The sequence below is a fragment of the Myotis davidii genome, unplaced genomic scaffold (genome assembly GCF_000327345.1).
Source record: "Myotis davidii unplaced genomic scaffold, ASM32734v1 scaffold657, whole genome shotgun sequence".
In the NCBI taxonomy this organism is placed as follows: Eukaryota; Metazoa; Chordata; class Mammalia; order Chiroptera; family Vespertilionidae; genus Myotis; species Myotis davidii.
Window position 1 is genome coordinate 207,495 of NW_006287917.1, and position 16,373 is coordinate 223,867.

At 38.9% G+C, this 16,373-nt stretch overlaps 1 protein-coding gene across 2 annotated transcripts in view; it reads left to right on the forward strand.

Annotated features, from left to right (window-relative positions):
• The window catches only part of NOX4 (NADPH oxidase 4), a 167,558-nt gene that overhangs the window by 10,974 nt on the left and 140,211 nt on the right, over window positions 1–16,373 (forward strand). The window contains exons 3-4 of one of the 2 annotated variants that reach the window (XM_006759759.1): window positions 12,272–12,382; window positions 13,949–14,033. In XM_006759759.1, the coding sequence (XP_006759822.1) occupies window positions 12,272–12,382; window positions 13,949–14,033 (196 nt within the window). The remainder of the gene's footprint in view (window positions 1–12,271; window positions 12,383–13,948; window positions 14,034–16,373) is intronic. The other variant, XM_015561349.1, reaches the window with a different exon arrangement.

Genomic DNA, 16,373 nt, shown 5'->3' on the forward strand with positions numbered 1-16,373 from the left:
GCAGTCTGGGAGCCCTCGGGAATGTCAAATTGATGACTGATAGCTTAGGCCTAAGCCGCGGATGGACATCCTTAGCGCTGCCACGGAGGCGGGCTGTTGTGCTCGCCAGCCATCAGCCTGGCTTGTGGCTGAATGGTGCTCTCCCTGTGGGAGCATACTGACCACCAGGGGGAACTTCCTGCATTGAGTGTCTGCCCCCTGGTGATCAGTGTGCGTCATAGCATTCGGTTGTTCTGCCGTTCGGACGATTTGCATATTACCCTTTTATTATATAGGATTAGCAGTGAAACCTCTTTGTAAAAACAAAAGATTTAAAAATACCTAGGTTTTTGATGTTAGGGACAGAGGATTTAAACATATAATCTCAGTTCATAGCACATTAACTTCATGGGTCAGTTCAAGGCTCCTGTTTTACTCTTTTCTTCATTCATTCATTCATTCATTCATTATTTCTCACACTCCAGGCTCCAATTCCTTTCGCTCTACATTAGCAACCTTTCTAATAATGTGCTGACATGTATTCTTCTTTTGGTATTTTATGCATATGTTTCTTTCAATCCACAAGAATAATATTGTGCATAGAACTCATTTTGTTTCTTGCTTCTTTTCACCCAGTATTATGTTTTCAAAGTCTACAGATGTGTCTGTGTGTTTCTTTGGTCCTTTACTTCCTATAGCTGCCTCATATTCTATGGTTTGTATCTGCTACAGATACCTATTTGAGAAACTGAACATTTAGATGATCTCAAATTTCCTGCTACTTCAAATAGTGTCATGCTAAGAAATATACTCATAGTGTAAGTATTATAAGGTAGTTGGCTGGTTTTATAATGTAAAGACTTTGCCTATTAGGTTCCCCCACCTTCCTTTTTCCTCTGGTAACCACTATACTGTTCTGTGTCTATGACTTTTTGTTTTTCTGTATTGTTTGTTCATTTGTTGCTTTCAATTTTATATTCCACATGAGTGAATTATATGGTTCTTGACTTTTTCTGTCTGAGTTATTTCACTTAGCATGATCTTCTCAGTATCCATCCACGTTGTTGCAGATGGCAGTATTTCATCCTTTTTTATGACTGAGTAGTATTCCATTGTATATATGTACCACATCTTCCTAATCCAATCATCTACCGAAAGACTTTGATAGTTTCTATGTGTTGGCCACCATGAATAACGCTGCAATAAACATAGTGAATTTATGTTTAAATGTTTTCAAATTTTGGGGTGGATACCCAGAAGAGGGGTTACGGGGTTATATGGTAAATCCGTTTTTAATTTTTTGAGGAACCTCTATCCTGTTTTCCACAGTGGCTGCACCAGTTTACATTCCCACCAGCAGTGAACAAGGGTTCCTTTTTCTCCACAACTTCTCCAACATTTATTTGTCCTGTTGATAATAGCCATTCTAACAGGCATGAGGTATCTCATTGTAATTTTGATTGCATTTCCCTGACAGCTAGTGAAGTTGATTATCTTTTCATATATCTTTTGGCTGTCTGTATGTCTTATTGGGAGAAATATTTGTGCAGGTCCTCTGCCCATTTTTTTGTTGGATTGTTTATATGTTTGATGTTCAGTTGTTTGAGTTCTTCATATATTTTGGATATTAACACCTTATCAGTGGCTGTGTTTGCAAATTTATTCCATTTAATTGGTTGCATTTTGTTTTGTTGGTGGTTTGTTTTGCTGTTCAGAAGCTTTTTAGCTTGATATACTTCCATTAGTTTATTTTGCTTTTAATTCTCTTTATGGTCAAATTCATAAAATCCCCTCTCAGACCAAGGTCCATAGTTTAGTACCTCTGTTCTACTCTATGTAATTTATTGTTTTAGGTCTTCTATTTAGGTCTTTTATTCATTTTGAGTTGATTTTTGTGTATGGTGATAAGTAGTCTAGTTTCATTCGTTTGCATATGGCTTTCCACTGTTTCCCAGCACCATTTATTGAAGAGCCTTTCTTTTCTCCATTGTATGTTTTTGGCTCCTGTGTCAAAAATTATTTGCCGATATACATGTGCATTTATTTCTGGGCTCTCAATTCTATGTCATTGGTCTGTGTGTCTGTTTTTCTGCCAATATCATGCATTTGGATTATCGTGTCTTTCTAGTAAAATTTGAAGTCAGGGAATGTGATATCTTTAGCTTTTTGTTTTTCCTCCCTTAGGATTGCTTTGGCTATTCAGGGTCTTTTGTGGTTCCATAAAATTTTTAAAAAATACCATGAAAATTTTTATAGGGATTGCATTAAACCTATATATTGCTTTGGGTAATATGGCCATTATTATGATGATGATGATTTCAAATATACTAACCCATTGATTTCATTTATTGTGTATTTTTATTATTTGTCCAGTTCTTTAAGCTTAATTGATGAAATACATTACACTTCAAGAAACATGCTTTGACTACTGAATACTGATGATACAGTCGAAAAAGTTAGAAAATTTCCTTTACTTCTAAGAAGTAACCATTTGTATCCATATAATGTATGTCACTGTCTACGTCTATATCTCTGCATTTTGGGTACACATATATACATGCATATTGTTAATTCAGTAATATCGCACACATATTATTATTAATTTTTCTTATGCAAGCTTAACTTATTTTTAATAGCTACATAGTAGCCCATAATGTGTACCATAATTTGTTTTACATCTTTCTACCATTGGCCATTTTAGTCCTATTCTTTTTGGTTTTGTATTATAGATCATACTGTACTGAATATCCTTGTAGAAATGTACATGAGCATTTTAATTAGTAGGTCTGTATGTTATTTTATTTTGAAAAGAAAGGCCATGGTGTGATACTTTGGCTTTATTCAATGTTAGTTATTTTTAAGAAAAAAATTAATTTAATTTACAGTTTCTCTATTATACTAATACTAGAGGCCTGATGCATGAAATTTTGTGCACTGGGAGGCAGGTTTTATTATATAGGATATCATCTTATATTTGATTTACTGTATCGTTTTATCAGGAGTGGAACTAGTGTGAGCCATTGCATGTTGATCAATTAAACTCTGAAGAGTTTGTCAGAAGAGTCTAATGCTTAAATTCAGTTCCCCTCCCCCTCCTTACCTGTAGTTTTGCTTTCCACAATTTCAGTTAACCATGGTCAACTGAGGTCTGAAACTATCAAATGGAGAATTCCAGAAATAAACATTCATAGGGTTTAAATTGTGCATTCTCCTGAGAAACATGATAAAATCTCTGTTCTGCTGTGTCTTGCTTGGTATGTTAATCATCCCTTTGTTCAGAGAATGCACATAGTATACACTTCCTGCCTGTCAGGCACTTAGTAGCTCTCTAGTCTAGGTTATCAGATCAACTGTTCTGTTATTGCAGTGCTTGTCGTCACACAACCCTATTTTAGTTAACAATGCCCCATTCACATAATTTTTATTACAGTATATTGTTACAGTTATCCTGTTTTATTCTTCATTATTATTGTTAAGCTCTTACTATACCTACTTTATAAGTTAAAGTTTATCATAAGTATGTACATACAGTTGTCCCCTGGTATCTGTGGGAGTTTAGTTCAGGACCACCGAGGATACCAAAATCTGCAGATGCTCAAGTCTCTTGGTTAGCCCTTCCTGTCTGTGGATGCAAAACCCACAGGTACAGAGGGCCAAACTGTATGGGAAAAAACATGGTATACTGGTACATAGGGTTTGGTACTATCTGCAGACTTAGGCATCCACAGAGGGTGTTGGAATGTATCTCCTGTGGATAACAAGGGACTATGATATGTGTGCATCACGAAGTTTAGGTAAATTGTCTGTACCTAATGATCCATTCAGTCATTTGGAATGAATTGCAGTTTATTATGTCATGAAGGGACATTCATGAACTTTTAGATATACCCCAAGAGCTGAATTGGTAGTTTATTTTGGGATTTTTTAAAAAAGAAATAATTACTCCAGTTATTATTAACTGCTTTCTGGTTGCTCATGACATGTTATTCATTACTGGTTTTATATTAAATCTTTTGAAATAGGCCTTCATTGAAATGTCAGTTTTTAATTCTTTTTTAAAAAATATATTTTATTGATTTTTTTACAGAGAGGAAGGGAGAGGGATAGAGAGTTAGAAACATTGATGAGAGAGAAACATTGATCAGCTGCCTCCTGCACACTCCCTACTGGGGATGTGCCCACAACCAAGGTACATGCCCTTGACCAGAATCGAACCTGGGACTCTTCAGTCCCCAGGCTGATGCTCTATCCACCGAGCCAAACTGGTTAGGGCAGTTTTTAATTCTTAAGTGCAATCTTGTTCTCATGGAATGTCCATTATATTCTAAATTATTCAAATGGGTGTTGCTTAGTTTCATAGAGTAAATCCCATTCTCCAGAATGGTGGGAGGTAGGGAAGTGGAGGCAGAGTTGCTATCCTGGGTAATATGGTATGATGAGGAGAGCAGGTCTCGAGCTCTGGTCCTAGATATGAGCTAGATAGATCTCTAGATAGTCATCACTTTTAGTTCTGATTCTTTTTTTTCCTTAGTTTTCAAAATGAGGACATTGAAGGATCATTTCATAGGCTCATTCATTTATTCACCTTTCATATGTTTTTGAATACCTATCAGCTATTAGAACTTACTTTGAATTCTTTAGATACAGTTGAGTGGAATAAAGTTCAGCTTCCAGAGCTATAACTATAGCATCACCCTCAGGAGCTGAGGATGGAAACAGTTCTTGAAAAGAATGATATGTAGAAAGCTATGCCAGAAGAACAATTAAATTCTGGAACTAGGTCTGGTTTGTGGATGACCAGGGACCAGGGTGATGATAATAGCTTCAGTTGATTTGTTACTATATGCCAGGCATGCACTAAGTACCATATAAGTTCATCCTATCTAATAAGGAGGGAATATGCTAATTGACTGCTCCACCCTCAAAGATGGCAGTGCTCACAGCAAATAAGGAGGGAATATGCTAATTGCCACGCCCTCAAAGATGGCGGCACCCACAGCCACAAGAAGGTAGCACTTAGTCCCCTCGGCCCCCCAACCCCCCAGGGCTGGCCTGAGGCACATGGAAGCCTCGGATGTTGGCTGCCCAGCCACCCAGGGCTGGCCTGAGATGCAGGCAAGCCTTGGATGGCAGCTGCCCATCCGCCCAGGGCCACCCGAGGCTCAGGTAATCAGGGCCGGCTGAGGCTTGAGCTGCTGGCAGTGGCAGCAGCAGAGGTGTGATGGAGGTGTCGCTTTCCCCAGATCGCTAGGTTGCCTCCTGCTCCTGAGAGCTCCCAGATTGTGTGAGAGGGTAGGCTGGGCTGAGGGAACACCCACTCCGGTGCATGAATTTTCATGCACCAGGCCTCTAGTCCTATATAATAAAAGCCTAATATGCAAATCAATCGAATGGTGGAACAACTGGTTGCTATGATGTGCACTGACCACCAGGAGGAAGGCGCTCAATGCAGGAGCAGCCCGCAGGCCCTGACCTGTGAGCAGGTGGCACCAGGCCAGCCAAGGCGGGTGCCAGTGGGGGATCCCCCAATCACCCCACCAGTCACCCCACAGATCAGCCCTGATCGCCAGCCAGGTCTAGGGACCCTAACTGTATGCAAATTTTGTGCACTGGGTCTCTAGTTTAATATAAAAAACTTTGGTGTGGATGCAGTGTCATTTTTTTAATTTTTTTTATAGATGAGGAAAATGACAGGGTAAGAAATTCACCTAAGGCCACATAGTTAGTAAAGGTGAGTCAAACTCAAATTTGTCTGATATCAAAATATATAAACAGTGATTGCTAATTTGGGTTGTACCTCTAGAGGGCCCTGCTCCAGATCTCAGGAATCAGCATTTCAGGAAGTATGTTTATCTTTACACAATCCATCCAGTGATGATTTCAGTGTACAGTCAGATTAAGGAAATCTTGCATAAAGATTTACCTAAAATGATAGGGAAAGGTGCTTGTTGGATAAAAGTATAAGCAGCTGAATGAGTAAGAAAGTATTGTGGTTTGGAAAGAACCCCAAACAAGGTGTCTGCATTCACATCTCTGTTCAAGGGAGTGAAGTGCTGTTAGGGAAATGACAGAGAGCATGGAAGGTGGCCTGGTTTCCAGCCCTTGCTTTTTTATAAACTAGGGATGTAAGTGGAGGCAAAAAGAAGGTTGGACTGGTGACTTGTAAGTCCTCCTGAAAGAGCCACAGTTCTGTGATTATAAAATAGGTAAGAATTAGGTATTGTGTAGACTTCATTTGGATTGAATAAAGATATTTTCTTGGGGGAAAAAGAGTGTAAAAAATTGACCTTAATGAGTACAAATTTACACAATTTTAGACTAACATGAAATACCAAATAAGAATATAAAAATATTTTATAAACGAACCTCTATGGTAATTTTTATCCTTATTTTTTCCCTGGAAGTGATTAGTTGTTGACTTACCAAGAGATAGCTAGAAAAATGACTAATTATTAAAGCTTACTATTAATACTCCTCTCGCCTTTTCAGACCCCTTTAAATAATAGTTATGTATAGGTATCTACATGTAGAATGTCATTTTATATTTTCCCCAATTGTTGCGAAAATTCCCAGTTGAAAGAAAAATGTTTACTTAAAAGTTAATTTTACCAGAAAAGGTACTTTGCAAGTTCTCTCTAGAGTAAACTATCTCAGTAGGATTTTGTTACATTTTTATAGCTTTGTCAAGAACTTGGAAGAGAATGTAGAAAATGTGATTGTAAAACTTTGAGCTAAGGCAAATTAATAAGGAAATACATCAGAATATAGGATTCATAACAAATCCTATATAATAAAAGGGTAATAGGCAAATTGACCAAATAGTGGAACAACCAGTCACTATGATGTGCACTGACCACCAGGGGGCAGGCGCTCAATGCAGGAGCTTCCCCCTGGTGGTCAGTGCATTTCCACAGGGGGAATGCTGCTCAGCCAGTAGCTGGGCTCACGGTGACAGGAGCCTCTCCCATCTCTATAGTAGCACTAAAGATGTCTGAATCCAGCTTAGGCCCGCTCACCATGGGGTCATCCCACAAGGGCTCCTGGACTGTGAGAGGGCACAGGCTGGGCTGAGGAACCCCCGGCCTCAGTGCACAAATGTCATGCACCAAGCCTCTAATAAAAGGGTAATATGCTAATTAGACCAGATGTCCTTCCGATGTCCTTCCTGGATGAAGTGGGGGCCGAAGGGAAGCTGCATGGGTCCCGGGTGCCTGTTGGCAGCCAGAGGAGGGAAGACTGGGTCCCAGGTGCCAGAGGGAAGCTGGTGCTGGCAGCCCAAGGAAGGAAAGCCAACTCTTGCATGAATTTTCATGCATCGGGCTTCTAGTCCTATCTAATAAAAGACAAAAGGGTAATTGATCATCCCTTTGCTACGCTTCCCATTGGCTAATCAGCGAGATATGCAAATTAACCACCAACAAAGATGGCAGCTGGCAGCCACGCAGCTGAAGCAAGCAGGAGGCTTGGTTGCTCCAGAGATCGAGGAAGCCAAGGTTCCCCGCCTGCTGCGGCCTGCTCTAAGCTCCAGAAGCAACAAAGTTTCAATTATAGAAGCTAAACAAACCCCAGATACCTGCTTTCTGCTGGCCGTAGCCATGGAGCCCGCTCTTAGCTCCTGTGACAGCAACAAAGTTTCAATTATAGAAGGTAAAAAAATCCCAGAATAAAAAAAGAAAAAGAAAAAAAGGAGAGGCTGGGAGCTTCAGTTGCAGGCCAGCCTGAAAATGGCCCTCAACCCCTCACCCAGACTGGCCAGGCACCCCGGTGGGGGCCCCCGCCCTGAAGAGGGTGTGACCAGCTGCAAACACTTATCAGCCCCTCACCCAGGCTGACCAGGCACCCCACCGGGACCCCCCACCCCGCTGGCAAGTGGACATCCCCTGAGGGTTGCTGGGCTGCCAGAAGGATGTCTGATTGCCAGCTTTGGCCCAATCCCCCAGGGAGCAGGCCTAAGCCAGCAGGTGGTCATCCCCCGAGGGGTCCCAGACCACGAGAGGGCACAGGCCGGGCTGAGGGATGCCCCCTCCCCCCGCCCCGAGTGCACAAATTTTTGTGCACTGGGCCTCTAGTATAATATATATGTGCTCTCTCACACCTCCATTTTTTCCCTATAGGATAGAGGGGGTTATTGCTTAGTAATATTTCATACAAGAAAATCTATATGTTGCAAACTCAAGATGAGCCATTATGTGATATAGTTACCCCAGACTGAATAAGCAGACCATGTCCTTAGTGAGCGAAATGATGATCTTCAGTGCTGCTGTGTACATTTAGTCTGTGTCTTGGGCAAGGACACTGAGAGATGATAAGGGAGTCTTAAAATTGTATGAAGAATTTTATAGGCACCCAGTTTGTTTAGCATAAAGAAAACAAAATTGGACTAGGAAATCATTCCACTTTTCTCTTCCATGTTTGAATGTCTGTCTTGGGAATATCTAGAGTAACCTAGTGGATGGAAGTTACAGGGACAGAGTTCCTCTAAGTGTAGGAAAACAAAAGAGAAGATTTGACGATGGGATAAGCTGCTATATATGGGAAAATGCAACCTTCGGTCAGGGTTGTGGGTAGACACTGGGTGGATAGTAGGATGTGGGTTAGGCTGTGTGTGTGTGTGTGTGTGTGTGTGTCTGTGTGTTTTCCTCCAACTTTAGAAGTATATTTTAGTGAATTAGCAAAAATAAATTTAGTAAAATATTTAGTCAAAACTGAACCTTCCCCCTTTTTTTATATCAGACTTAGATATAATTGCCATAAAATGTAGTCCTGTCTCAAACAAAATTTCGCTTTTGTGGTGATTACACAAGGTAATATAATTGCCAAAATTACTTATTTCCAATTGCTTCTTCACACTTCATTCAGAGTAATCATTACCAAATGCTAGTCTCTTCATACCACCTCCCTGCTTAAGACACAGTCACTCTGCATTCATTGGAGGATAAGGGTACCCATTCTTAACATGGCCCACAACGTTCAGCAAGGTCTACTGCCACCTGCTTCTCCAGTTTTATATTGTTTCGCCCTCCATTTCCAGTTCAACCATGTTGGCCTTCTAGTAATTTCTCAAGTGCACACCGTGCTCCCATTTGCCACACATCAGTTGTCATGCTGTTATTTTTCTGCATGGATGGCCTTCTTATTCCTAGATGACGCCTGCTGTCACCCTCCAGGCCTCGGTTCATTTTTAACTGAAACACGGAAGTGTTTCTACCCTTCCTGCCGAGATCTCATGTCCTGTCACACATGCTCATACTCTGTATTTCTCATTCACAGCTTTGACCACTGTTACAATTTACATTTGATTATGTAACTATGTGATTCAGTATCTGCTTTTCCTGCTAAAATATAAGCATCCAAAGGCAAAAGGCATTTTCTGTTTGTAGTTCACTGTTGAACCCCTGGTGCCTTGCAATATGTGCAAATCACACTAATATGTGTTGAGTGAGTAGTGTAAGCGGAACATTTCCTATAAAGTACTGAAGAGAACATTTAGAGAAAGAATGGGATATGGAGACCCTAAGGCGATACATTCATTTTATATAGTGCTTGCATTTTTAAAGACTTTTTTCACAAAAGTCCTAAGAGCTAAGTATATTACATTATATTAACTGTAAAGGTAAAGAAATTTTATCTTTTTCAACTTTACAGATTAGGGTAGTTAACCAGATCGAGACTCATAGTTATTAAGTGGCAGATTTAAGATAAGAAACCAGGAGTTTGAGATTTTTAGGAAAATAACCAGCCACTTGATATACCCAGGTGTTATATTCATCACTTGCTTCAAATGGCATAGTGTCTTACAATTTTTTTTTATAGGACTGTCTTAGTTTGGGCTGCTATGATAAAATACCATAGACTGAGTAGCTTACACAACAAACATTAATTTTTCACGGTTCTGGAGGCTGGGGAGTTCAAGATCAAGGTACCAGCAGAGTCACTGTCGGGTGAGGGATCTCTTCTTGGCTTGCTGTGTCTTTCCATGGAGAAGAGTGAGGAGAGCTCTGGTCTCTTTCTCCTCTTTAAGGTCACTAATCATAACCTGGGTTCTACCTTCATCATCTTATCTAATCCTCACTACCTCCCAAAGGCTCTACCTCCAAATGCCATCGCATTAGGTTTCCACATGTGAATTTTGACACACAAACATTCCATCTATAGCAAAAACTAAGCTATGTTTTATTAATATCTATCTAAATCATACTTATAGTTTTAAAAATTACATACGGTATTCTCCATTATATTTTAGAAGCCTTGACAGGTAGGATTTTAAATGTGAAACTAACACTGCCATCTAGTGACAACTAACCTGAATGAAATTTGAAAACTAGACTAGCTGGTTAAGGTCCCAAGGAATGGTGAAGCAAGTTATTCCCAGGAGTGGGAAGGACACATAAGTTAGGCAGTCATTTCTTTTCAGAAACCATTTGAGACAGTTTATTCTTAAGGAGTCATGAATGAATAATAAACAAAGCAGATGCCCTGGTTTGTAGAATGTTACCCAGGTAGTAAGCTGGCGATGGTGCCACTTGACTTTGATTTGTCTCCATTTTTCTCACTTTCGCCACAGCTTCTGAATGAGGGAATTTGTACTCTGATAACCTAACAGAGTGTTTTCATCTTAGTTTAAAGAGCTAAGCACATTCAAGAACAAACAGATGAGGAAATGAGTCCTGGGTAAAATTTCTGGTTAGATCTTGCAGCATCTAAAGGAAGAAGGGAATGCCAAAATAAACTCCATCTATCCCAAGGGGACACTTAGAGCCACTTTGAATTAAGTTGCTGAGTGATTTAATGTAAACAACATAATAAAACACTCCAGACACACAAAAATAGTTAGAAAATGAAGTATAAGAATTTTCTTTAACGCATTGAACCACAGAGGAAATTTGGATAACTTATTTGTATCTCTTAAGTCCTAAATTTAATATGGTAGATTTTTAACTGATATATTTTAAATGAATTATTGTCCTGCTAAATTAATATTGCCGGCAAAAATGGTTATCTAAAATCCTTTGAGCTAAAAAATTTTTACGTACAGAAGCCAGGTCAAAAGAGATAAAAATTATTCTATTTCTCTGGAGGCCTAAATAACAAAAACCCATCAATTTCAAAGGATAATGATATTTCTGATTGAGGTGAGAAAATTATATTTAACATTTTTTAAGATAGTCTGTAGAGGATTATTCTATTTGTCCAGTTACTGGTACATGTAATGAGCAGTCTCCCTAAGGTGTCCTGACTTATGGTATAGAAATAGCCTAACTGGAAATATTAAATTTTTTATATAAGTCAATGAAAATTATTGCTTTTCTGACACTACTTATTACCTGGTTTCCCCTTCAGGAATAATATTTCATATACTGACAATAAAGAATGTGTAACAGACTTGCTATTTTGCCAAGAGTTAAGTTGGAAATCTCAGGGCATGAACCATTTTAACATAAGAAAAGCATCTGAGTTGCACTTACTTCTTAGCCAATATCCTTAAAATAGCAATTTTATGCTTATTTCTGGACAAGTGTACAGATATGACCTCGTCTCTTGTTTTCAAGTGGTAAACTATTCATATGAAGAATGTGGGTAGTACCAGACAATAGCAGATGACAATCTAGCAAGAATTGGATTAAAATTAGTTGCCAAAAAGTATTGCATCAATACCGAAGGGGGGACAATTTTTTTTTAAAGTGTGTTGTGTAATGTGGTTTTGATTAGCTTTGCATGAGACACAGCTGCTCTGGGACCTCTCCTAATTTTGTGTCAGGGTCAAACTCTAGAGTTGTGCTGACGATGAAACCTGAAAGATGGGTAGTTAGTAAGGTGAAGAGCTTACAGGCAGGTGGTGGTGTGGAAGGGGGCTGTGTGGAGGCTCAAAATGTTCTAGAGAGAGAATGTCAACTGCAATTAAAAAACAACACCTTAAATATATAGAGAAAACATAAACACAAAGCTTTGTTTGATGTTGTCGGTATCTTATCGACGAACAAAGGATTCAACACTGTGGCAGTGTGGAAGTGAAGAATAGACGGCATGGTGGGGCGGAACAAGAAATTGACCTTGTGCTGGAAAATGTACTCAGGCCAGAATAACAGTAGTAGAAATGAGAGGTCTAACTTTTATGGCAGTGCAGAGCAGAAAGAAACCAGTTTCTCTTGGGGTTTTGGTGAGGGAAAAGTGGGAGGTTATTCAACACTTGGCATTTACCACAATCCTTAAAGGGAGCAGGGGGAGGCCTGCAGCCTGCTTTCAGTTTACCTGTGTCTTTGGCTGTGTTTTGACCCTGGCTTTCTTTGTTCAGCTAGGATTGTGTCTAAGCAGAGCCTCCGCATCTGTTCTAAACCTCAACTGCAGCCTCATCCTGTTACCCATGTGCCGGACACTCCTTGCTTACCTTCGAGGATCCCAGAAGGTAAGACACATAGAATTCTAGTCACGGATCGCAGCATACCGATCCAGTGCAACAGCAGCAGGTTAGTCCTGCTTAGTTCTTATGGTCTGATTTTCTGCTAGAGCGATTGCCTCAAACATGACAGGGAAGACCATGTCACCTGCCCAAGATGATTCCAGAAAACACCACTAAAGACAGAGGGTCATAGACTATGCTAAGCACTTCATATATAGAGCCGTGAAGCCTCACCATGATTCTGTAATCAGATATTGCAGATGCAGAAGCTGAGGCATAGAGGGTTTAAGTAACTTGAAGATCATGAGACTAATGAAAGGCAGAGCTAAGGTCAGTCCTACTTCTGAGCTCTTTCCACAGTACTCTGCCTCACCGCGATCCTGTTTTTTATTTCGTTCAGTCCCTGCGAACACACTCAAGCCCTGTGGTTATGAGCAATGCATAGAGTGAGTGTTAGTGTTGGTGGCAATTTATCTCTTAAAACACGTACCTGTTTTGAGCCACGTAATAGGCTTAGAAAACGTCTTGGTTAAGTAGTGGTGTCATGTGTGGATATTTAGTGTTATAAAAATGAAGGATTTGAGAGAACAGAAAAGCACTTTGAAATTCTTTTGTCAAGTATCTGTGTGTGTGTGTGTGTGTGTGTGTGTGTGTGTGTGTGTGTGGTGTATGCTGTGCTGTGGTTATTTCTTCTCTAAGATGGTAAGGCACCACTGGATAGATACTGATATTTTAAAAGGAGTTGTTAATGTGAGGTCACTTTGCTGTCCTGTGCACTTTATATGACTGGATTTACTACAGTAAAAATTCCCAACCTTTTCATGTGATTACATTTGGAAACTCTGCTTTTAATGTGGCAATTTGTGGAAATAGCTCTTGGTTGCCCAATTGTAAAATGCTAGGTTGTGATCTCTGTGGCTGGCCGTTGGCTTGGCATGAAGAAAGAGAAGATAAATGGTAGGAGAAGACAAGTGCCCACCTAAGTCCTTCAGTATTTAATGTCTTAAAGAATTGTCCCTGAGTGTGCAACATAGTTATTCAAAGATGCTTGACATTTTATTTTTCTTAAGATCAAACAGGCATTTAAAACCATAAATGGAATTGCTTTATTTTAAAAAATAACCTTTCTTTATTTTTACTGCAAAAGGAAATCATATATATATAGTGAAATTCAAAAATTCCAGAAATATCTGAAGTAATCAGTGAAGGTTTCTCCTAGCATTTCTCTGTCAGGACAACTGCTGATTATAATTTGGGGTAAATACCTACGGATATGTTAACATAGAATGCTACTAATTTTAAACAATATAAGATTTTCTGTTTTATAACTCTTACCTAACAATAAATCTTGCACATTTCTTCATATCAATACTAAGTCTTCTCACATTCTATTTAATAGTTTGAGTGTTCCCTTGATTAGACATATCATAATTTGTCTCACTGCTTTTTAACTTGATAGGCCTCTGTCATGTTTCTAAAACACTGATCTTGTAAAAATGCTGCAGTGAAAAGCTTTGTACACATACGTTATTCACTGCATCATTTTTACAATAGTAAATGGCTGTCATGTAGGTTCCAAGCAGGAGAACCAGAAGATTGTTGGATAAAAGCAGGACATTCCATATCATCTGCGGTGTTACCATCTGTATTTTCTCAGGTGAGAAAACCAAAAGCTGTTTAATATTATGTTATAATCATATGTTATAAATGTTATTTTTATTATTCTATAAATTATTTACTGTCACAAACTCATGATTTTCTTATACAGCTTAATTTTCTCTTCCATGTTTTTAAAGAGGGTTGTCTATTGGTGCTACAGAAAATACGTGTGTCTTATGCTAAGTTTGACCTTCAAGCTGGTAATGATTGTTTCCTAGAGGTAAATAATTTAATTTAAAAAGATTGAAAGGAGCAAACTCAAAGTTTTTAAGCTCTGAAAGTAATGATATGATAGGAGTGTAAATGCATCAAAATTGGATTGCAAAATGTACATTCATTGAATACGATACCAGCCAAAATTATAGTTGATAAATATTTCTTTGAAAATTATACTTGCTTAGAGGAGCATATTTCAAAAGTTTGTAGAAATTCATCCTGCTCAATTCCAAGTTAAAATATAAAGTGAGAATCTTTTGATTTTTAAGAATAATTTTAAAATAAATTTTTATCCTGAGTATTTCTATAATACTTTAAAGTATTTTGGAGCAGAAAGTAATAAATATATGATTTAGTGCATAGACTCTGGAGATGGATTATGTAGGTTTTATCCCCAGCTGCCCTTCTGCCTGGAGAACATGCGTATATGAAGTTCTTAGGGTAGAATTTATTATAATAGTTTACAGTCTGAGGGATTAATTATCTCAGTGGCATAGCTCCTTACATTTTCATCTGGTTGTTATTTGTAGAATAGAGCTATTTTGGTGCTAGGGACCTTTGGTCTGGATAGTTATGTAAGGCCATTTTGAACCAGGAGTCTTTGGATACAGCTATTACCAAGATATATTAAACTTTAAGCTTTTTAATTATTACCAAGCATTTCTTTACTTTCTCACTCCTGAACATCTATCTTTCCATTGGTAGTTGCCCGCTTTGGTGGTGAGAGATGGAGAGAGGCTTAGGGGTGGGATTAGAACTCTGGTGCAGCCAAGTCTGGGGATGGAGTACGCATCAGGAAGAGATGAGGGCCGAGGGTGTGATAAGTGTTAGGGATGGATTAGAGCTAGGGAAGGGGATCATGAAACACTGGCACATTCGTAGCTTCATTTAGTCTTTGGTTCAGTTGCAGAATAACCACAACTGAGTTGGTGTAGGGTATTGCCATGAATGAGCATGTTTTCCAGGGGGTCTACATTCTGCCCCTGGCTAGTGGTCTGACCTTAGCTAAATTACCTTTCTAACCTTTGTTTTCTTATCTGTAAAACAGGGATGATTCTACTTACCTCACTGTTTTATTGTTAAAATTACATGGAAAATCTATACAAAGTGCCTGGCATAGCTTTCTCCCTGATGACTAAAATCAGAAGTTCTGAATTCTTTTGACCTAAAAGGCCTAATAAAGAAGGTGAATGTATCTCATACAGCTACCACCTAGAACACCTAGAACGCGTGTCAGAGGTGACACGTGAACTCATTTTTTTTGGTTGATTTTTCTTTGTTAAATGGCATTTAAATATATAAAAGAAATATCAAAAATATAAATCTTTGTTGTACTATGGTTGCAAATATCAAAAAATTTCTATATGTGACACGACACCAGAGTTAAGTTAGGGTTTTTCAAAATGCTGACACGCTGAGCTCAAAAGGTTTGCCATCACTGACCTAGAACTTTTACTCAGGAGAATTCAGAAAGAATGGCTATTCCTCAAAGGAAACCTTTATGCTTTTGACAATTAAGTATGTAGTTAACATATAAATCCTTAATTTTAAATAAAGGGAATTTTTTTTTTACTATTAATTTCTGAAGTGGTGAAGCTGTAGGAGATAGTTTTGCTTAAATAATGTTTTATACCTTTGCCAAAGTTGAGTCTCACTTAAATGTTCTTTGTTTTATTTCTTTGAAACCTTGCCTTTGCTTATTAATTAATCCACTTCTAGTTCCCTGGTCATTTTTATTGTTGTTGTTGTTGTTAATCCTCCCTCGAGGATATTTTTCCATTGATTCTCAGAGAGAGTGGAAGGGAGGGGGAAAGACATACAAAGAGAAACATCAATATGAGAGAGATGCATCAATTGGTTGCCTCCCACATGTGCCCCGACTGGGCTGGGGATCGAGCCTGAAACCTAGGCATGTGCCGTGACTGGAATTGAACCTGGGACCCTTCAGTCCACAGGGGAACACTTTATCCACTGAGCTAGGGCCAAACTGGCTAGGGCCCTGGTAAACTTTTTATGAGACCCTCTTCTCTTCTCTAACTTGATCACTGGCAGGAGCTTATAAATCCTTTAAGTAATTTTTAGGTTATTTAGTATTCTAGTCCTCTCTCATTTTGATTGACTT